At 36.3% G+C, this 23,536-nt stretch overlaps 2 protein-coding genes and 1 long non-coding RNA gene across 4 annotated transcripts in view; 1 reads left to right on the forward strand and 2 right to left on the reverse strand.

The window, feature by feature from the left end:
• The first annotated feature begins 53 nt into the window (after window positions 1–53).
• On the forward strand, window positions 54–6,263 carry LOC138327001 (high mobility group protein B1-like). Its single transcript, XM_069272963.1, has 5 exons — window positions 54–190; window positions 3,352–3,517; window positions 3,847–3,998; window positions 4,458–4,626; window positions 5,026–6,263. The coding sequence occupies exons 2-5, from the start codon at window positions 3,365–3,367 to the stop codon at window positions 5,218–5,220; spliced, it is 669 nt and encodes a 222-aa protein (XP_069129064.1). The 5' UTR covers window positions 54–190; window positions 3,352–3,364; the 3' UTR covers window positions 5,221–6,263.
• Window positions 6,264–8,296: 2,033 nt separating this feature from the next.
• LOC138327003 (uncharacterized) lies at window positions 8,297–11,163 on the reverse strand. Its single transcript, XR_011209016.1, has 2 exons — window positions 10,570–11,163; window positions 8,297–10,477 (listed from the first exon to the last, which is right to left on the reverse strand). It is a non-coding gene; the product is annotated as an uncharacterized lncRNA (long non-coding RNA).
• A 3,022-nt stretch (window positions 11,164–14,185) lies between these two features.
• LOC138327004 (phospholipid-transporting ATPase IA-like) overlaps window positions 14,186–23,536 on the reverse strand; it is a 71,907-nt gene continuing 62,556 nt past the window's right edge. The window contains exons 40-42 of one of the 2 annotated variants that reach the window (XM_069272966.1): window positions 22,353–22,379; window positions 16,966–17,009; window positions 14,186–16,727 (exon numbers count right to left, since the gene is read on the reverse strand). In XM_069272966.1, coding sequence (XP_069129067.1) covers window positions 16,674–16,727; window positions 16,966–17,009; window positions 22,353–22,379 — 125 coding nt within the window. In that variant the 3' untranslated portion in view covers window positions 14,186–16,673. The remainder of the gene's footprint in view (window positions 16,728–16,965; window positions 17,010–22,352; window positions 22,380–23,536) is intronic. The other variant, XM_069272965.1, reaches the window with a different exon arrangement.

Raw genomic sequence — 23,536 nt, forward strand, 5'->3', positions numbered from 1 at the left:
GATGTCTATCTGCATAAATTATGCAACGACGTCACGCACCTGCTCTGTATTGATTGGCCCAATAATGCGGCTAATCCAAACACCAACCAATCAGCTCTCTATATTCCCATCGTTGTATGGTCTATGTAGCTAGCTTGTAGCGTGGGGTTAACACTGAGCTGCATAGGCCTTTATATACGAAGACTGTCAGGTAAGTTGACGTTTTATAAAATAAGTAAATTATTTTTTTTCGATGTCAAAAGTTGATTTTGCAACAGAACAAATATTTTTCTTTCAATTGCATATCTCTGTTTTTTGTTTGGATGTCGGTTTTAGAATGCTATTCTTATTTTATTCCGATAGCTCTGCTAACTGCTTGTGGTAAGGCTAGCGCCATGTCTGCCTATGCTAGTCTATGTAAATTGTCTGATAGGGTTCGGGATTTTTTCGACATCTCGATTTACTTGGCATAACACTTTGATCTAAGTCGCTATTTTGAAAGATGATTTCTTATTTTAGCGTTTGGTCAAGTTTCTTAGTCGTGCGATACACTTTCGTTGGTTTTTATGGCTGGTAAACATCGCCGGTCTTTGTCATGGAGGTGGCCGTACGCCATACACAACCCATACTACCGATACCAGTCTCAAGCCAAACGCAATACAAATGCATTGGGACTCCTATATAATGTACAGAGTGGTATGGTGTGTGACAGGTTAAAGTAAAAAGTCCGAAGAAACAGATCGTGACAATGATTTGCCGAAATAAAATAACAGATTGGTTATTTCTAAGGGTACTTTCATTCATCAGCTCAGAAAATGACATTGCGAAGGTGAATTTTGAGGTCGTTGTTAGTCGGCGGCGGAGCGGCCATGTCGAATTTTCCTTACTATTGAAATACATAGGAAACTGGCTATAGTGTTATTCCTATAGCAAAAGATGGGATTTTATATTAAGTCATAAAATAATTATTGAATGGTGATTGGGTATGTTTATTCGTAAACGGTGATTTAGAAAGGTGTTTCTTTGTCTTGTAAATCTGGTTTGAGCCAGTTTTGTTGTCGTTGGCCTGCATAAAAACACTTTTCAATCGTCGAGGTGGTGGATTTCATCGAAGTCCATATGATGTGTTTCAGAGGGAGATGGATTCAGTCCTATCCGCCAGGAATTGACAGGCGACAAATTCTACATAAAATGCTTGAATTTAATTGACATTGATTTGACTAGATTCTAGTTTAAAAAATGCATAATTTATTCTAAAAATAGGAACAGTTTTTGACAAAGACCTTCCTAAATAATTCATTTACATATCAAACAGCGTCTGATAGGGAGTCTTGTTGATTTTGCATGAACAGTTTTGAAGTATTATTTTGTTTTTAATCTCACTAGTAATCATGATATTCACAATTTTGCAATAAAATACAATAACTAGACATCTAATTATGAATAAATAATTTATTCAAACTCGTTGAATTGATTGTGGATCTTTTTAGAGCTAATTTGAATTTTTACATGTAAAATATTTGTATATAGGGTATATGTCAAATTAAAATATTTTATGGTTTTAATTGATGCAAATTGTTTTTAAATGTTAGAAAATATTATTAATTTAGAGTGTCTTCAGGTATTTTCGGCCGTCTGCCCCCAAATATAAAAATAACTTTTTTGACCCAATAACCGGGCGTCAATAAAAAAAATTAAGATTTACCGACATATCTCATGTAAGTATTTTTTCAGACCAACTGTAGTGAATTTAACCTTTTATTTACCACACACAAAAACGAAATTATTTTTTACCTGATCAGATTCAGCAATTATTATGCATTATTACATAATTTGTTTACACCAATCTATATATGAGGAAATATAATATTTTCAACTATTATCCCGGACCGTTCAATGAAACCTTGTTATATTGCACAGTTCGAAGTTATATTGCACGCTTCCATGGAAACGTTATATTGCACGGTTCGAGATGTTATATTGCACGGCTTTAGGAACACCTCAGTGTTGTTGTCAAGTTGTGTAGAAAACTTCTGAGGAATCGCGCGTAACAGTGTGTTACGTTATTATGACGTCACAAAGGTTCACGCTCAATTTCGCGCTAGCTTTATAGATCTTGAATTAAGCACGTCATGTAGATGTATATCGTGTAGAGGATGGAAACGGCGAATGTATTAGATTAAAAGGCTGCATAGAGGTCTAATAATGTTAAAGAAGACAATAAGACATCCAAACCGGAGTTACAACGTGACGTACGTGGGCTATACGTCGAACTTCAACATGATTTGAAGATATTCCGTACGGTACGGTGCTGATGATTTTGTTAAGTGATTGTCGTATTTGTTTTATAAAAATATTCAACTGAAAAATTGGTGATTATGTAATAAAACAAATATTTCATGGGTTACTGTGCCCTAGTTCATAATATTTACCCCTCGGTGGTGGTAATCAACAAATATTATATTTCACTCGGTTTGGCCTCATGCAATATAACATTTGTTGATTACCGCCACCTCGGGTTAAATATTATGAACTAGAGCACAGTAACCCATGAAATATTTGTATAATATTTGATGAGGTTGCCAACAAAGTTATATGTTTCTTTCATACCTACGGGTGTAATACTGGCTGATCAGTAGGGCAATACACTCATGCCGCCTGAGACTGTATTGCCTGGCTACCCTGTGACCCTCGGGTAGAATATCCCTATCCTTCATATCCACATATGAAAGAGTCTTATATTATCGAATCAATCAAAATTGCGAAAATATCAATGTTTTTAGACATTCCTCGATGGAAGGCCTCTGGATGAAAATGGTTCCAGGTGGCAACACTCCAGCTGCAAATGGGACACATATAAATGTTGAATGTGCATCATTAAAATTAGATTCAGTAAAGCTGAATCTGGCACCATATGATTAGGTGTAACTGTGACCAGTTAATTAAAGAATCTTGTATCATATGTCAAAATGGTCGGAAATGTTTAGTTAATTTAGCTGGTTTTTTTTTTTTTTTGTTTTTTTTCAATTTTATGTCCAGCCCCTCTCCCTAATGTATTCTTTATAGTGTATGGAAATGGAACATTTTCAAAATCTTTTTTTTTTTTTTTTTTTTTTTTGCTCAACCAAACAGTAATATTAAAATAAGCCTTTTCCTACTCTTAATTATTGATTGATGGACACTACTTTCTTAGTTGTAAAATGAGAAATTAGTATTTATTTCTTTTGTATCTAATTTGAATGAAATGGGATGTTCGAAAGCACACAATGCTTTAATTTCTATTTATGCTTTATCAACAAAGGTATCTTGACTTTATTCTTTGATTTATTTTAGGCAATAAATATTGAATATTAAATTTGGTTTTGTTTTCAGGAATTAATACAACATGGTAGGAAAAGCTGAAGCAGGGAAGCCCAAGGGGCGAATGTCGTCGTACGCTTTCTTTGTACAGACAATCCGAGAGGAACACAAGAAAGCTCATCCTGGGGAAAAAGTGGTGTTTGCAGAATTCACAAAGAAATGTGCAGAGAAATGGAAGGTAATTATATGATATAAATATTAATTATTGAATTGTATTAGAATATTAATTGTATTTCAGATGTAAGATTTCAGCAAATATTGTCTTTTCTTCACTCAATTAAATGGATCATTTTAACCTCATTTTGATGGGAAATGGAATATCAGTATAAGAATTTTGGGGGTTTAACAGGGTGTTTAACAAATTTTTGACAGTTTGAAAAAAAATTGAAATAGTTTCCATAGCAATTGGGTCCCATTATCCCTAAGAGTCAGAAATAACCTTATAATTATAATCTATTTCAAGATGAATGTATTTGGATCTGTATTTTGTGATTTTCATCATTGTAGACGATGTCGGCCCAAGAGAAGATGAGGTTCGAGGACATGGCTCAGAAAGATAAGGCCAGATACGATCTACAGATGAGAACCTATGTGCCTCCCAAGGGAGAGAAGAAAAGTAGGAAGAGAACCAAAGACCCAAATGCTCCTAAACGGTCACTGTAAGTAACAAAGGGTTTATAATTCACATTGATATTTGGCTGTGTATTTGACTAAATAACATTGATTGTGTATCATTACCCCTTTAATTTGTTGTTGAAATCTATCTAGAAAAATAAATACTTTTTCACCAGTGACCTATATTCTTGGTCAGAAAATTGACATGTTTGATTTCCTAAGTTAAGTTAAAAATGTTGCACAAGTTTTAAGAGGTCGTGTTGTCAATTAAAATTTTTATATTTTTTTTGCATGGCACTGTCTGTATTCTTCTAAGAAACATGATATTGCATAATATTGATTGTGAATGATACCTTAAAATTGTTGTTGGAAATAATCATAGTTAAAGTCCCCATCTTACCTACTTATATTCAGAAGATTGACAGATTTGATTTAGACTTTGAATGGTTTTCTTAATACATACTTTAACTTGAGATTTAATGCATTGCGATATTTTCCCTCAGGTCTGCCTTCTTTTTCTTCTGTGCTGACGAGAGAGGAAAAGTAAAGGCTAAGAACCCAAACTGGACAGTGGCTGAGGTGGCCAAAGATTTGGGCAGACAGTGGGAGAAGTGTCCAAACAGACCCTTTTATGAGCAGAAAGCTATCGCAGACAAGAAAAGATATGAAATTGTAAGTTAATGATTTTGATGATGCCAGACATTCCATTCAGCTTAATTTGGCCATGAAGGCATGAAATTGGAGTCATAACAAAAAAAGATGGTTTATTAATTTTGGGACGGTTCAACAAAATTTTTAATATGTTACTAAAGTTTATGTGTCGGGAGATAACTCTTGTGTACTTCTTTGAACCAATGATGTAAAATATTTATTATTAGCAGTTGTCTGACACACACACACACATATATATATATATATATATGTAAGGGAATCTTTTGTTATTATGTAGTGTTATGCAGCAGGGGAAAGTCTTTGATTACGATAAATATCTTCAACATTTACACATTGAATTTGTAATTTTCCATATCAAAGTCAATGTTTATTAGTAGTGTGAAACTATTTTCCTTGTAGCAATCTGAACAGTACAAACAAGGCAAGACTTTCACAGATGTGAACTTAGAGCAACTAATGCCAGCAAAGAAAGCCAAAACAGTGGTTCCTCAGGCTGTAGCGCAGGAAGAGGAAGATGATGACGATGAAGAGGATGATGATGAGGAGGAGGAAGAGGATGATGATGAGGAGGAAGAGGATGAGGATGATGAATAGACTTTTATTTAAAGACTTGAGTGAGTGAGAGGAGGCATTTCCATCATTTTGTTGGATAATGTTCCAAGATTTCTGAGGTTGGATCATATGATTTAGTTTTCCATGTGATGGGATTTCACATACTGACAACATGCTGGTCTTGTCAGTAACGAGAGCACAAGAAATGATCATGTTTGGTTATTTAAGTGAAATCTGTCATGTCATTGTGGCACAAGGGAGACTACTCTTGGCATTGTTACTCTGCTAAAAGTGTCGTATGTTTCAGCGTTGTGAAGTACAGGAATGCTAATATTATACATATTGATCGAGATGTATGGAAAAAAAATCATGACATTGATATACTATTTGTTCTGTTGTAAATACTTTTATTAAGGCATATTATGTTTTAGTTGTGTTATATGTGGAGTTCTCTGTAAGCACTACATTTTAAATAGTCCCCATTTCTGTACAAGTAGATGTTTTATGCTATCAATCTTGTTCATGTCAAACAATGTTTCTGACACAAAGTGTCAAAATTGGCGCCATAATGTTGCATTGATCAAACAGCTAATGAATAAATTCAGATAATTAAATATATTAATTAGGACTTGCTAGGAAATTTACTTTTAAATCTGCAATAACCTGATCTACTGCAAAAGAATGTAGATGGAATGGTGCGGTTATGCCAGGATACTGAATCTGATGATGGAGGTGATTTTCTACACCACCACCACAAGCCTTTAAGTGTTTTTATTGAACTTGGAAAATCCTTTAATTGTGTCCTTCAATAAACAAATTTTACCTTTTACCCTTTAAATGATACAAAGTAGAAAGCTCTAGCCTGTTCTAACTTGTTATTTGTTTAAGATGAGATTGGTGTCGATTGGTTTTGTCTTTATTGTTGATATAGTTATAATAGGGATTTTTTTTGTTATATATTTTTCTGTCTTGTTGAAAGTTTTTGCTCGAAGAGTTGATTACAAGTTTTACAAAGATAGATTTTAACATAACTATTATAAAGACATTATTGGGGCATGTGCATCTTTTATCCTAATACATTGAGTCTTTATGCTGATAACATGTGGTATCCCTGTTATTATAAACTCGTCAGTGCTTCAGACATTATGTAGATACAGTCATCACTCTCCACAGTGGCAATGCATATTGTTGTAAAACTTTATTTTTTTTTCTAACATAAATATCAATAAAATGTTGAAATAATGAGAAGAGTTTAAGTTTTCTTTACAACTGCTTTATAGGTGAAACTATTGGAACAACTTGATCGCCAGTAACCAAACCACTTTTATTGGTAAATGCTATATTTCTGACTCTAGTTTACAGAGGATACGAGTTTATAAATCTTTACAACTGCTTTGTTGGTGAACCTATTGGAACAACTTCATCGTCAGTAACCAAAGCACTAATATTGGTAAATACTATATTTCTGACACTAGTTTTAGAGGTTTGAATACTTAAAAAATCTTCCTGTTTCCAAGATTCCAACAGTGAACTTATATACAAGGAGTACATCGATCACCAGTAAGTGTCCCTCCATGGGATGTCAGATCCTCTACCAAGTAAGAATAACGACCATTGGTTTAAAAGATGGTTAGGTTATTCAGTGTAACAATCAAATGATTTCTTTGTTTATCAAGTTTGATAGAATTATGATAATTCTTACCTACCGTATTCGACCCAATAAGCGCAAAGGCTTTTAGAAAAATGAAAAGATGCTTACTGAGACGAAATTATTGCAAAAATAAAGTGCAAACCTACACAGTTTTGATAGTTTAAGTCTTTATTTACGCACGGGCAATTGAAATTGAGGAATCAAAAGGGGGAGGGGCGCTAACAGGGATATTGGCACTTATTGGATCGAATACGGTACTTCCCTATTAGAAAACAGATTTTGCAGTAAATTATGTCACCTTTTGAACAACAGGTCTCTTTATTGTCAAGACAAGGGTCTAAGTTACAGATTATATTAATTTAGAATCACCACAGTGACCATAGACTGTTTTTAGAGGCCAAGATAAAAAAATTGATAACGATCATATTCTTCATGGTGTTTACTGGAATTGTGATCACGAATGAAAGCTTGAGATAAAATCGGTCCAATCAAGTTTTAGCGGCTATAAATCAAAACAACAGTTACTGCAACAAAAAGGTCCTCACTTGGTAATGAAAATAAATTGTGGCATATTTACATTTGTGTCTTTGGTGTGAAAGGAATATAATAACAACTTTTACATGCAGCCAGTCAATGAGATTAAAGAGATTACCATAATGTGTCGCCATCAATTCAAGTAATCCATTATGAAAGATATTTTTTGAATCCCTGAATTTAATGAGTATTAATATAATATGCAGACATTCCTATCTGATGGCATCCTCGATACTCCAGGGGTTCTGATCACTTACGATCTCTACACCCCTGGACTATCTCATAGTAAAACTGGAGGCAACAGAACAGGCAATTTAGTCGTTTGATGTACATCAAAAGAGCCGTATAATTGTACATTGTGGTTGACTGTGTGGCTTTGAGGTTAGGCGGCGCCCTCTCTGTCATCAAAGGAAATTTTTGCTGGCCTGTGATTGGTCAAATATTTTTCGTTGAGCTGCCTTCAATTTCACTATGAGATAGTCCAGGGGTGTAGAGTGAGTAAGTGATCGGAACTCCTTGATTATCGAGGATGATCTGAATGATAATGTTCTTTCTTTGCACTTGTCAATAAAGAGTTATTGCCCTTTCCTTGTCAGGAAGGTCATTGAATGATTGTACCACATTTCTCGGCAATGGTTAGCAATTCTCCACCTCCTTTAAGTCAAACAACTCGGGGCTCAGTTTCATCAGTATTCCTCAACTTTCGGAAACTAAATTTCTTCAACAACTATGAAAGTCTTACTGATGTTAAGGAAAGTTTTCAAAATTTTTCAAAGGCTAATCTGTTATGCTTTCCAATTGAGAATTTAAAGTTATTAAATTCCCTTTATGGTAAGAAATATAACTAAAACTTAGGCTTGGTATTTTAACGTAAAATTTTGGAGACATCTTGTTGAGTTCCATTCGTAGCATGAAGAAAAACTAGCAAAGTCATTTGGAAAAAGACAAAAAAAAGAGATTTATTTCTGTTTTCTATGTAAATGCATCAACACAAAACATTTCAGTTTACAAAAACTTACATTTTTGTTCAAGGGACTTGATATCAAACATGTTTACATCTGGAACTAAGCATTTTAAATGTACATAATATGGATGAAGCAATACAACGCTTCCTTTATATGATAACATGAATTCAAAAATTAATACATTAGTTTGAAGGTAACTACTTTTCTGTGTTTCTGGTAACCAGATATTAACTCCAGCTAACATTACACTGGTAATCGGTTACATATATAATATATACAGTTAAATCTTGTGTACATGTAATAAAGACTCATTATAATCATACCATTCAAACCCTGATCATCCCATTTCTTATCATATTCAGTATTAATTATAAAGATTTGAAAAGATTTTAACATGAAAAAATTGTTTCCACAGAACCTAAAAGATGAACTAAGCAACATATATAGTGGTAACATCTTATTGTATTAAAAATAGTTGGTGAATTATTCATGATTAACAATAACTGATGATTTCTACAGATTGTATTCCTCTAAATACTTAGATATTTGATTGGTTTAATTGTAAACATTTGTAAAATCGGTGAGAATGGTGATAAAAACAACATGTCGCTACACCAACCACAAAAACAAAGGAAAATCTCGGCAACAAAGAGTAAACATAACACAAAGTAAGGAATAAATTACCTGGTATTGAACAGATCATCCATATAATCTCAGTAACCAACGGTTACATGTGATCATAGTCACAACTCTTAGTTACCTTGTGTCAGACTCGGCAACTTTGATTGGTTACTATGGAAATGATTGGTTACTATGGTAACAAGAAGATGAATGGCACATGATACAGTTGACTAGAATGACAAAACAAGGATGAGGAAATCTATCACAGCTATATAAGAGAAGCCATTTTATGCCATTACATATCGTACAGCATCAGTGATTTCTTTAGTGAGGAGTAAAGACGTTTCTAAACCTCAGTAAAATTGAAAAGCTCATCAAATACCTATATATCAATGTAGCCTGTGATTAATACTAAAGGATGACTGAATGGTGGGAAATTAATAAAAGTAATTATTACTCTCACTCATCTGGTTTAAAAAGGAATATTGTCTGTCCAAGACGAACCTATATGTATAATTTTCTAATACGGCAATAATTTGTGGTAAGTGAGTTGAGATATGATGATAATGTAAATATACCAGTAGCCTAGGGTATTGTTAATTCTACTGTGTAATTAGTTAAATATTATACAAGAGGCCCAAGGGCCTTAACGGTCATTTGACTACCTCGGCAATAGTCATATAGGTAATTCATTAGATATGGTGTCATGGTAGCCATCTTTGATTTGGGATCAACCAGAACTGTAACAATACTTTATCGGAATCATATAAGGATCATTTCAGGCAAGTTTAAGCCAAATTGCATTGGTAGAATTTAAGAAGAATTTCAAAATGCATTTTCAAGATGGTGGCTGTGGTGGCCATCTTGGATTTCAGATTGATCTGAAAAATAACACTTGGTCATGACCATGTCACGATCATTTCATGCAAGTTGCAGCAAAAACACAGGAAGTTTAAAATGTGAAAAGTTTACGCACAGCGCACGAAGCATGACGACTACAGGTCATCCTGACCCTTCAGATCAGATGACCTAAAAAGTAATTATTATTTACAGTTGATTGGAGTAATAGCATTTGTTTGATTCAGGTAAGAAATAAAATGTTCAAAAAGTTAGATAAAGGGGGCAATTGAGACGACAACAACAACAATACAGTAATTGTATAATGTATATTGTGTTCTATTACATAATATCTTTTAGAGTGATAAAATAAATACTATCATACTTCATACAAATTCTCTCATCGGCTTCTCCACACCTAATACTATGGATATGAGTAGATACATAGATCCAATCTATTTTAAATATAATTCTGTCCTCATAGTCCTGATATACATCTCGTGTCTCATCACCATTGCTACTTAAGCGACAGCCCATGAAATTACAACTCTTAAGTGTTCACATCCAGGTAATAATATAAGTCACTTAATTTGTATAGTATAAATTTGACAAACTGTGTGGAAACAATCATATATTCATTTACAAAGTACAGTAAACCCTGCTATAGCGTCCCCCTCTGTAAAAAGACCACCTTCTTATTAACCCTGCTATAGCGCCCCCCTCTGTAAAAAGACCACCTTCTTATTAACCCTGCTATAGCGCCCTCCTCTGTAAAAAGACCACCTTCTTATTAACCCTGCTATAGCGTCCCCCTCTGTAAAAAGACCACCTTCTTATTAACCCTGCTATAGCGTCCCCCTCTGTAAAAAGACCACCTTCTTATTAACCCTGCTATAGCGCCCTCCTCTGTAAAAAGACCACCTTCTTATTAACCCTGCTATAGCGTCCCCCTCTGTAAAAAGACCACCTTCTTATTAACCCTGCTATAGCGTCCCCCTCTGTAAAAAGACCACCTTCTTATTAACCCTGCTATAGCGCCCTCCTCTGTAAAAAGACCACCTTCTTATTAACCCTGCTATAGCGTCCCCCTCTGTAAAAAGACCACCTTCTTATTAACCCTGCTATAGCGTCCCCCTCTGTAAAAAGACCACCTTCTTATTAACCCTGCTATAGCGTCCCCCTCTGTAAAAAGACCACCTTCTTATTAACCCTGCTATAGCGTCCCCCTCTGTAAAAAGACCACCTTCTTATTAACCCTGCTATAGCGTCCCCCTCTGTAAAAAGACCACCTTCTTATTAACCCTGCTATAGCGTCCCCCTCTGTAAAAAGACCACCTTCTTATTAACATCACTTTTTCAGTAAAAACTGCCAATTTGTATACATGTATACAAAACACTATTTCTGTCTCCCTTGAGTGGTCTTTATAGACAGGTCTGATTGGCCCCTTGGTGGTCGTTATAGACAAGTCTGACTGGTCCCTTGAGTGGTCTTTATAGACAGGTTTGACTGTCCCTTGAGTGGTCTTTATAGACAGGTTTGACTGTCCCTTGACAGTTTGACTGTCCTTGTTTTTTTAGACAGGTTTGACTGTCCCTTGGGTGGTCTTTATAGACAGGTTTGACTGTCCCTTGGGTGGTCTTTATAGACAGGTTTGACTGTCCCTTGGGTGGTCTTTATAGACAGGTTTGACTGTCCCTTGGGTGGTCTTTATAGACAGGTTTGACTGTCCCTTTGGTGGTCTTTATAGACAGGTTTGACTGTCCCTTGAGTGGTCTTTATAGACAGGTTTGACTGTCCCTTGGGTGGTCTTTATAGACAGGTTTGACTGTCCTTTGTATGGTATTTATAGACAGGTTTGTCTGTCCTTTGAGTGGTCTTTATAGACAGGTCTGACTGTCCCTTGGGTGGTCTTCATAGACAGGTTTGTCTGTCCTTTGTATGGTATTTATAGACAGGTTTGACTGTCCCTTGGGTGGTCTTTATAGACAGGTTTGACTGTCCCTTGGGTGGTCTTTATAGACAGGTTTGACTGACCCTTGGGTGGTCTTTATAGAAAGGTTTGACTATCCCTTGGGTGATCTTTATAGACAGGTTTGACTGTCCCTTGGGTGGTCTTTATAGACAGGTTTGACTGTCCCTTGGGTGGTCTTTATAGACAGGTTTGACTGTCCCTTGGGTGGTCTTTATAGACAGGTTTGACTGTCCCTTGGGTGGTCTTTATAGACAGGTTTGACTGTCCCTTGGGTGGTCTTTATAGACAGGTTTGACTGTCCCTTGGGTGGTCTTTATAGACAGGTTTGACTGTCCCTTGGGTGGTCTTTATAGACAGGTTTGCCTCTCCCTTGGGTGGTCTTTATAGACAGGTTTGACTGTCCCTTGGGTGATCTTTATAGACAGGTTTGACTGTCCCTTGGGTGGTCTTTATAGACAGGTTTGACTGTCCCTTGGGTGGTCTTTATAGACAGGTTTGACTGTCCCTTGGGTGGTCTTTATAGACAGGTTTGACTGTCCCTTTGGTGGTCTTTATAGACAGGTCTGACTGTCCCTTGGGTGGTCTTTATAGACAGGTTTAACTGTCCCTTGGGTGGTCTTTATAGACAGGTTTGACTGTCCCTTGGGTGGTCTTTATAGACAGGTTTGACTGTCCCTTGGGTGGTCTTTATAGACAGGTTTGACTGTCCCTTGGGTGGTCTTTATAGACAGGTTTGACTGTCCCTTGGGTGGTCTTTATAGACAGGTTTGACTGTCCCTTGAGTGGTCTTTATAGACAGGTTTGACTGTCCCTTGAGTGGTCTTTATAGACAGGTTTGACTGTCCCTTGGGTGGTCTTTATAGACAGGTTTGACTGTCCCTTGGGTGGTCTTTATAGACAGGTTTGCCTCTCCCTTGGGTGGTCTTTATAGACAGGTTTGACTGTCCTTTGAGTGGTCTTTATAGACAGGTTTGACTGTCCCTTGGGTGGTCTTTATAGATAGGTTTGACTGTCCCTTGGGTGGTCTTTATAGACAGGTTTGACTGTCCCTTGGGTGGTCTTTATAGACAGGTTTGACTGTCCCTTGAGTGGTCTTTATAGATAGGTTTGACTGTCCCTTGGGTGGTCTTTATAGACAGGTTTGACTGTCCCTTGGGTGGTCTTTATAGACAGGTTTGACTGGTCCCTTGGGTGGTCTTTATAGACAGGTTTGACTGTCCCTTGGGTGGTCTTTATAGACAGGTTTGACTGTCCCTTGGGTGGTCTTTATAGACAGGTTTGACTGTCCCTTGGGTGGTCTTTATAGACAGGTTTGACTGTCCCTTGGGTGGTCTTTATAGACAGGTTTGACTGTCCCTTGGGTGGTCTTTATAGACAGGTTTGACTGTCCCTTGGGTGGTCTTTATAGACAGGTTTGACTGTCCCTTGGGTGGTCTTTATAGACAGGTTTGACTGTCCCTTTGGTGGTCTTTATAGACAGGTTTGACTGTCCCTTGGGTGGTCTTTATAGACAGGTTTGACTGTCCCTTGGGTGGTCTTTATAGACAGGTTTGACTGTCCCTTGGGTGGTCTTTATAGACAGGTTTGACTGTCCCTTGGGTGGTCTTTATAGACAGGTTTGACTGTCCCTTGGGTGGTCTTTATAGACAGGTTTGACTGTCCCTTGGGTGGTCTTTATAGACAGGTTTGACTGTCCCTTGGGTGGTCTTTATAGACAGGTTTGACTGTCCCTTGGGTGGTCTTTATAGACAGGTTTGACTGTCCCTTGGGTGGTCTTTATAGACAGGTTTGACTGTCCCTTGGGTGGTCTTTATAGACAGGTTTAACTGACCCTTGTGTGGTTTATAGACAGGTTTGACTGTCCCTTGGGTGGTCTTTATAGACAGGTTTGACTGTCCCTTGGGTGGTCTTTATAGACAGGTTTGACTGTCCCTTGGGTGGTCTTTATAGACAGGTTTGACTGTCCCTTGTGTGGTCTTTATAGACAGGTTTGACTGTCCCTTGGGTGGTCTTTATAGACAGGTTTGACTGTCCCTTGGGTGGTCTTTATAGACAGGTTTGACTGTCCCTTGTGTGGTCTTTATAGACAGGTTTGACTGTCCCTTGGGTGGTCTTTATAGACAGGTTTGACTGTCCCTTGGGTGGTCTTTATAGACAGGTTTGACTGTCCCTTGGGTGGTCTTTATAGACAGGTTTGACTGTCCTTTGTATGGTATTTATAGACAGGTTTGACTGTCCCTTTATATGGTCTTTATAGACAGGTTTGACTGTCCCTTGAGTGGTCTTTATAGACAGGTTTGACTGTCCCTTGGGTGGTCTTTATAGACAGGTTTGACTGTCCTTTGTATGGTCTTTATAGACAGGTTTGACTGACCCTTGGGTGGTCTTTATAGACAGGTTTGACTGACCCTTGGGTGGGTGGTCTTTATAGACAGGTTTGACTGTCCCTTGGGTGGTCTTTATAGACAGGTTTGACTGTCCCTTGGGTGGTCTTTATAGACAGGTTTGACTGTCCCTTGGGTGGTCTTTATAGACAGGTTTGACTGTCCCTTGGGTGGTCTTTATAGACAGGTTTGACTGTCCCTTGGGTGGTCTTTATAGACAGGTTTGACTGTCCCTTGGGTGGTCTTTATAGACAGGTTTGACTATTCCTTGGGTGGTCTTTATAGACAGGTTTGACTGTCCCTTGAGTGGTCTTTTTAGACAGGTTTGACTGCCCTTTATATGGACTTTATAGACAGGTTTGACTGTCCCTTGAGTGGTCTTTATAGACAGGTTTGACTGTCCTTTGGGTGGTCTTTATAGACAGGTTTGACTGTCCCTTGGGTGGTCTTTATAGACAGGTTTGACTGTCCCTTGGGTGGTCTTTATAGATAGGTTTGACTGTCCCTTGGGTGGTCTGTATAGACAGGTTTGACTGTACTTTGTAATGGTAAAAAGATCTAATTTCATTTTTATTTACAACAGACCGACACAATTTCGATTTCACTGTAAAACCACCTTTATCATCTCAGTCTTAACAAAGTTCATCAACAGAATCAAGTTTTCTTTTCTTTCATGCAGACTTCTTATTTAATCTTTCATGATTGTATTTATAACACATATCTTTATAAATTACATAGATAAATAAACAAAAGGCCTATGATATACTTCAGACAATAACAAAACAAGATTTTTTCAATATTATGCTTATGGATTAAATGGAGGTCAGTACTACACTGAAACCACAGGGACTTGGAAAACTGAATACCCATGGTCATACATACATACACCATTGGATATCCATGCCAAATTCCTGTGGCTGAAGCTTAAGCTTCAGACAAAGAGTATGTAGAATGTTCAAAGGAATTCAGTAAGATATTAATACTATGGACAATGTCCTCACAAAGGCCAGGTACTACAACGAATGGTCAAACCTGGTGTCTGAAGTCCTCATTTACACCGATAGTTACAGTCAGCATGGGTAACTAACGCAGGAATGGTAATAAAAATACCTTTCTTTTTTATATAATGATTTAATCCTAACATAACACATTCAGATCATATCCAATCATACTCAGGCATTCTGTATATATTTGTAACTATGACAACACAACAATAAAGTACAGACCTGTACATTTCTCCTTAACAATAACAACAGGTGGGCTGTGTAAATCAACCTGACGATTATCATGGTCAGATAATCCATCCATGAAATGATCTGATAATTCAACCATAAAATGGTATAAATATTCCAAGTAACCTAAGCTAATTGTTATGTAAAATATTCCGACATAATGATAACAGATAATCCTGACTTTACATCAGATATTCCTAACTTTACATCAGATAGATAATCCTTACTTCACATCAGATAATCCTAACCTTACATCAGATAATCCTGACTTTACATCAGATAATCCTGACTTTACATCAGATAATCCTAACCTTACATCAGATAATCCTGACTTTACATCAGATAGTCCTAACTTTACATCAGATAATCCTAACTTTATATCAGATAATCCTGACTTTACATCAAATAATCCTAACTTTACATCAGATAATCCTGACTTTATATCAGATAATCCTGACTTTACATCAGATAATCCTGACTTTACATCAGATAGATAATACTAACTTTACATCAGATAATCCTGACTTTACATCAGATAGATAATACTAACTTTACATCAGATAATCCTGACTTTACATCAGATAGATTATACTAACTTTACATCAGATAATCCTGACTTAACATCAGATAATCCTGACTTTACATCAGATAATCCTTACTTTACATCAGATAATCCTAACTTTACATCAGATAATCCTAACTTTACATCAGATAATCCTAACTTTACATCAGATAATCCTTACCTTACATCAGATAGTCCTAACTTAACATCAGATAGTCCTAACTTTACATAAGATAATTCTAACTTTACATCAGATAATTCTAACCTTACATCAGATAATCCTAATTTTACATAAGATAATACTAACTTTACATAAGATAATCCTGACTTTACATCAGATAATCCGAACCTTATAATGTCAAATAATCCAGATGTTATGACATTAGATAATCTGGACTTGATGAGACATAATTTATAAATGACAATCTTGACTGGTGTAGAATCAGATCACAATCTAATGTTCAGTAATGATGAAATTTGATCCCAAAGAAACGACGGCCTACTGATTCAGATCCACCACAGATTATCTATCTCAAAGTTACGATGGCCTACTGATTCAGATCCATCACGGATTATCTATGCGAATGATAAAGTGGTTTATCCACCCACCCGACCAAGTGTCGGATGAATCCTGACTGTAGGAAGGTTAATTGATCCCCATATATGGTATGGTGTCCTTTTGTTATGTTGACCTGGTTAAGTAACATCGACTTCACCACGTAAACAGATTGTCTCACTATAATCCCTCCGGCTTCTCCTTGTTGCTGTCGTAGACTCGGATGAGCTCCGCCTGAAATATAGCCATAACTTCATCAGTCATATCCCATACCAAAATATTTCTTGTTCCAAATTTTATAATATAACTTGAAAATGTTTGTACTGTCCAAACATATAAGATGTCAGAATGTTTACTAATGTTTTTTTAAGGATGTTTCAAATTTGTGAAAATGAATGACATTATTACTTAATATAGATGAAATATAAATGTAACACTTTGATCCTGGAACAGAGTGTCATTCCACACTTACCTGGGTGAGGACTCCATGCTCTTCTTGTGAGAAAGCATAGCCATCTGAAATCAAACAGACAAAATGTTACAATAATGCAAAGGACCTGTTTAACTTGTTAAAATGTGTTTGCTAAAAAGACATAAATAACTACCAAGGTATGTGTATTTTCTCAAATCAATAAATGAAAAAATTGCTCAAAATAAGAAGAATTAAGAAAACTAAACAAAGTAGCTAAAAATAAACAATAAATTGCATCTTAACCAAATGATTTTATCAATTACCAAAAATTAAAAGAAGAATGGGTGTGAAACAATGAACAATCAAGTGATAATATATAATCAGTCTCTCTTTCATGAGTTATGTCCCTTGATGTCATGAAGATGGTTATTATGGGATGCATTTGTTAATAACTAGGCATTCACCTACAATTAGGACAGCAGGAGGAATCGTGCAAAATGATTAACTGTAAATTGGACGATACTTCACATCTCGTAAAAAATGACATCTGTTTTTATCATAACAGCCTAAGATATAATACAAGAGGCCTTGACGGTCACCTGAGTGCTGCATTGCAAAGTTGGTTCAAATCTATAAAAATTATTTACGAATTAAAATAAACTTTAAAGTTGAACTTTCGTATTAGAATTTTTATTATTTGTTTTTCATTTTGATAGTTAGTGTATTATGTTACCAAACCTTATGCTTAAAATTCCAATTTGCATTGCTAACATTATACAACATAACCAAACTAGAAGTCAGTCAGTGTCAGTGATTTTATAAATTTCAGTTTTTAATCTATGGAGATTATTTGGTCCCATCAAACCTGTGAATTCAGAAGAAGATTTTTGAAATTTTAGCCATTTTGACCCATTTTGGCCCCGCCTCTCTGGTCCCTGGGGGTCAGCCAGGACCAATATGAATATGGTGTTAAAATGCTATTTCAGGCTAATAATTCTAACCCAGTTTGACTAATTTCCTATGAAAAAAAAGCAGATAACATTCATAAAAGTGTTTTTCCTATATAAACTATAGTAAACTTGACCCCCTCCCCAGGGGGAAACATGAGACCCAAGGGTCATATAATTCACAATTTTTGTTAAGGACCTTAAGACCTTTCCATCTATGAAGAGTATTTGATTCTACCACTTCCAAAATTTCAGAAGAAGATTTTTGAAGTTTTAGCTTATTTGACCCCTTTTGGCCCCTGGGAGTTAGTCATGGAAAATTTGTTAATAGGATTCAATGGCCATTTCATAGGGATAATTCTGACAACATTTGACTCATTTCCTTTTACAAATGACCAAATAATGCTCAAAAATGTGTTTTCCCTATATAACCTATAGTAAGCTTAACCCCCTCCCCTAGGGGAAACCTGAGACCCCAGGGTCATATAATTCACAATTTTTGTAAAGGACCTTTAGACCTTTCTATTTGTGAAGAGTATTTGATTCCATCACATCTGTGAGTGGAGAAGATTTTTGAAATTATAGTAAATTTTACCCGTTTTGGCCCCTCCCACAGCCCCCAGGGGGTTGGGGACCATTTAATTCACAATTTTGATTGGCCTTATGCCTTAGAAGGTTTGTGCAAAATTTCATTGAATTTGCTTCTGCTGTTTTTGAGAAGAAGTCGAAAATGTAAATTGTTTACTGACATACGACGGATGATGACAGACAAAAGGCGATTAGAATAGGTCACTTGAGACTTCGTCTCAGGTGACCTAATAAAGCTTAATATTCATGCTGATTTCTCATCTCTTTGACATTTTGTTTTTGTAACAATGCATTATCTGACAGAACAAACAAATCACCATTATACCCACCAACATCTCTGAATATATTAATCTTCCCTCTATGATCAAAATACCATCACCAAACAAACGAAATCTTACAAATGAAAGTAAAAACTGCTATTACTCTAATTCATACATATCTTTGAAACAATTATGTAAAATGCTTTGAAACATTTAATCTCTTCTTGTTTTAAATCTTATTAACAGTCATGATTGTTTAGGAACATTCTAGGTTTTGATGTGGAGGGAAAGTCTGAGTTTCCAGAAATAAATCATCAATCTATGGCCTAGCTAACAAGTGTCAAATTTCAGTCAATGTCAAGGCAGCTGTTAGTGGATAGACAGAAACTGAGGGACGCAGAGTCGATGTTTCATATGGCACAATATATCCTCTCAGTTACTGCAGGCCCTGAACTGGGGGCCAGCTGTAGGAAACTGAAGGTTGTAGGGTCAATGTTAGTATATGGCACGATTTAAACGGTCAGACTGCAGGCCCTGAACTGGGGGCCAGCAGTAGGAAACTGAAGGTCGTAGGGTCAATGTTAGTATATGGCACGATTTAAACGGTCAGACTGCAGGCCCTGAACTGGGGGCCAGCAGTAGGAAACTGAAGGTCGTAGGGTCAATGTTAGTATATGGCACGATTTAAACGGTCAGACTGCAGGCCCTGAACTGGGGGCCAGCAGTAGGAAACCGAAGGTCGTAGGGTCAATGTTAGTATATGGCACGATTTAAACAGTCACTGCAGCAGAGGTAAGCCAGGCACTATTGTACCTATAGTATAGGGTTTGTGGTAGGATGATAGACAACTTGGTAGGAAGTAACATGTTATAATGACCGTTACCATGGATACACACCATTTTATTGGTGTTATGTAAGTAGGAAGTAACATGTTATAATGACCGTTACCATGGGTACACACCATTTTATTGGTGGTATGTAAGTAGGAAGTAACATGTTATAATGACCGTTACCATGGATACACACCATTTTGTTGGTGTATGTAAGTAGGAAGTAACATGTTATAATGACCGTTACCATGGATACACACCATTTTGTTGGTGGTATGTAAGTAGGAAGCAACATGTTATAATGACCGTTACCATGGATACACGCCACTTTGTTGGTGGTATGTAAGTAGGAGGTAATATATTATAATGACCGTTACCATGGATACACACCATTTTGTTGGTGGTATGTAAGTAGGAAGTAACATGTTATAATGACCATTACAATGGATACACACCATTTTGTTGGTGGTATGTAAGTAGCAGGTAACATGTTATAATGACCGTTACCATGGATACACACCATTTTGTTGGTGGTATGTAAGTAGCAGGTAACATGTTATAATGACCATTACAATGGATACACACCATTTTGTTGGTGGTAAGTAGGAAGTAACATGTTATAATGACCATTACAATGGATACACACCATTTTGTTGGTGGTATGTAAGTAGCAGGTAACATGTTATAATGACCGTTACCATGGATACACACCATTTTGTTGGTGGTATGTAAATAGGAAGTAACATGTTATAATGACCGTTACCATGGATACACACCATTTTATTGGTGGTATGTAAGTAGGAAGCAACATGTTATAATGACCGTTACCATGGATACACACCATTTTGTTGGTGGTATGTAAGTAGCAAGTAACATGTTATAATGACCGTTACCATGGATACACACCATTTTGTTGGTGGTATGTAAGTAGCAAGTAACATGTTATAATGACCGTTACCATGGATACACACCATTTTGTTGGTGGTATGTAAGTAGCAGGTAACATGTTATAATGACCATTACAATGGATACACACCATTTTGTTGGTGGTAAGTAGGAAGTAACATGTTATAATGACCATTACAATGGATACACACCATTTTGTTGGTGGTATGTAAGTAGCAGGTAACATGTTATAATGACCGTTACCATGGATACATACCATTTTGTTGGTGGTATGTAAATAGGAAGTAACATGTTATAATGACCGTTACCATGGATACACACCTTTTTGTTGGTGGTATGTAAGTAGGAAGTAACATGTTATAATGACCGTTACCATGGATACACACCATTTTGTTGGTGGTAAGTAGGAAGTAACATGTTATAATGACCATTACAATGGATACACACCATTTTGTTGGTGGTATGTAAGTAGCAGGTAACATGTTATAATGACCGTTACCATGGATACACACCATTTTGTTGGTGGTATGTAAATAGGAAGTAACATGTTATAATGACCGTTACCATGGATACACACCTTTTTGTTGGTGGTATGTAAGTAGCAGGTAACATGTTATAATGACCGTTACCCTAGATACACACTACTTTGTTGGTGGTATGTAAGTAGGAAGTAACATGTTATAATGACCGTTACCATGGATACACGCCATTTTGTTGGTGGTATGTAAGTAGCAGGTAACATGTTATAATGACCGTTACCCTAGATACACACCACTTTGTTGGTGGTATGTAAGTAGCAGGTAACATGTTATAATGACCGTTACCATGGATACACGCCATTTTGTTGGTGGTATGTAAGTAGCAGGTAACGTGTTATAATGACAGTTACCATGGATACACACCATTTTGTTGGTGGTATGTAAGTAGCAGGTAACATGTTATAATGACCGTTACCATAGATACACACCACTTTGTTGGTGGTATGTAAGTAGCAGGTAACATGTTATAATGACCGTTACCCTAGATACACACCACTTTGTTGGTGGTATGTAAGTAGCAGGTAACATGTTATAATGACCGTTACCATGGATACACGCCATTTTGTTGGTGGTATGTAAGTAGCAGGTAACGTGTTATAATGACAGTTACCATGGATACACACCATTTTGTTGGTGGTATGTAAGTAGCAGGTAACATGTTATAATGACCGTTACCATGGATACACGCCATTTTGTTGGTGGTATGTAAGTAGCAGGTAATGTGTTATAATGACAGTTACCATGGATACACACCATTTTGTTGGTGGTATGTAAGTAGCAGGTAACATGTTATAATGACCGTTACCATAGATACACACCATTTTGTTGGTGGTATGTAAGTAGGAAGTAACATGTTATAATGACCGTTACCATGGATACACGCCATTTTGTTGGTGGTATGTAAATAGGAAGTAACATTTTATAATGACCGTTACCATGGATACACACCATTTTGTTGGTGGTATGGTCCTTTCCATTACAACATATTAAGTTTAATTCAATATCGTAACAATCTAGTTGTCAGTGACAAATGTGCTGACTGCTCACAGCTAGGTCACAATTCACTGTTTATCATTAAATATATGTCATAGTTGACTGCACATCTGTAGATATCTATCACAGTTGACTGCAAATCAGTAGATATATCGATCACAGTTGACTACATATATCTGTTACAGTTGACTAAATAGTTTCTCGAGTTAGTCAGTTTAATCATTTTGGTCCATGAGATTGTCTCATATTCAAATAAAACTAAGAATATCTGAAAAGAGGTCACCTCAAATCAAAGAGATAAAAATAGAAATATTCCAGATAGATTAGATGTGCTACATGCAGAAGATTTCTGATCATTAAAAAGTGCAAGTCTCTGTTTATTACCACACTTTGAGCTCAAACGTTTCTCGCCTTAAAAAAAAATGAGAGACATTTTCAATCAATTTTGTCAAATGAAAATTGAAGTAATCATGAATAATTTTAGAAATACAACAAATTATAAAGTGGCCATTCACACTGAAATGTGTTTGTAAGTGTTATTGTTCCTTGGAACTGGTCATTTTATTATTGTTGTTACCTTATATGTGTTCTGCCTATAGGTAGTTAAATATGATGATATAACTTACTACCAATAGTAGCATGAACTACCTAGGGTAAAGGTTCAGTAAAGCAACTATTCTGGTAATCAGTATTATATAGATATTAGCACTCTGGATTAATTTTCTGTCTTCATGTATGTACATTGATAGATCCAATTCAATCTTACATGAATGTAGCCCGTGCATTATCTGGGAGGGTGGAGGGTGGGGTCATGTGAGAGAGCAGAGTATCTTAGAGTCTGACTTAAAGGGACAGCACGGTCATATGAATGATGTAGTCGAATGACATTCAATGGATCAATCTTAATGAGAACAGTTTTTAATCAATGTGTACGATTAATTAAATTCATTGTAGATTCACTGAAAAAAAAAGACTATAAGAAACATCCCACATGCAAATCCATCATTTTAGATATAGGTTCAGCCAGCGTAAGTGAGCTGAAAGTTAAATGCAGTTGTTTCTGTCTGCCGAACTCCATCAACAAATGTAGACCTATGTCCATATTGAGAACATCTTGAGTTTAAAATGACATCAAGTTTACATTTCTTTCAAAATGTTCTTTTCCAGATCATTTAAATCTGCTATGATTGGCAGTTTCCATTAGTTACCATATTCGTGTATGACACATTGTACCAGGTGCTCTGTGTTAAAGATACCGAAAGTTAGTTACCATACCCTATATAAAATGTCACACAGAAAACAATTTCTTAAAGAAATGGAAGAAATCATCCTTGTCAGGTAAAATAATTGATTCATCCTTTGTTTGATGAAGACTATCCATGTTGGATGACCAACTGATTTCTTTGTAGTTAAAATATTTGATTAAAATCTGACTTTAATGGGCTCCAATGTGCCAAATCAAAAACACTTTTAAACAAATTAGTATGTAATCTAAATTTTTCCTGGAAATCATTCCATAATGTACCAATGTTAACCATTGTAACTACAGCTAAATACCAGGATAGTAA

This window comes from Argopecten irradians, chromosome 7, assembly GCF_041381155.1.
Source record: "Argopecten irradians isolate NY chromosome 7, Ai_NY, whole genome shotgun sequence".
Classification (NCBI taxonomy): domain Eukaryota; kingdom Metazoa; phylum Mollusca; class Bivalvia; order Pectinida; family Pectinidae; genus Argopecten; species Argopecten irradians.

Excerpts from the sequence above, each read along its gene's own strand:
- LOC138327001 (XM_069272963.1), top strand. The coding sequence starts at position 3,365 with ATGGTAGGAAAAGCTGAAGCAGGGAAGCCCAAGGGGCGAATGTCGTCG. Across the intron at positions 3,518-3,846 it reads AATGTGCAGAGAAATGGAAG|ACGATGTCGGCCCAAGAGAA; the intron begins GTAATTATATGA and ends TCATCATTGTAG. Across the intron at positions 4,627-5,025 it reads ACAAGAAAAGATATGAAATT|CAATCTGAACAGTACAAACA; the intron begins GTAAGTTAATGA and ends TTTTCCTTGTAG.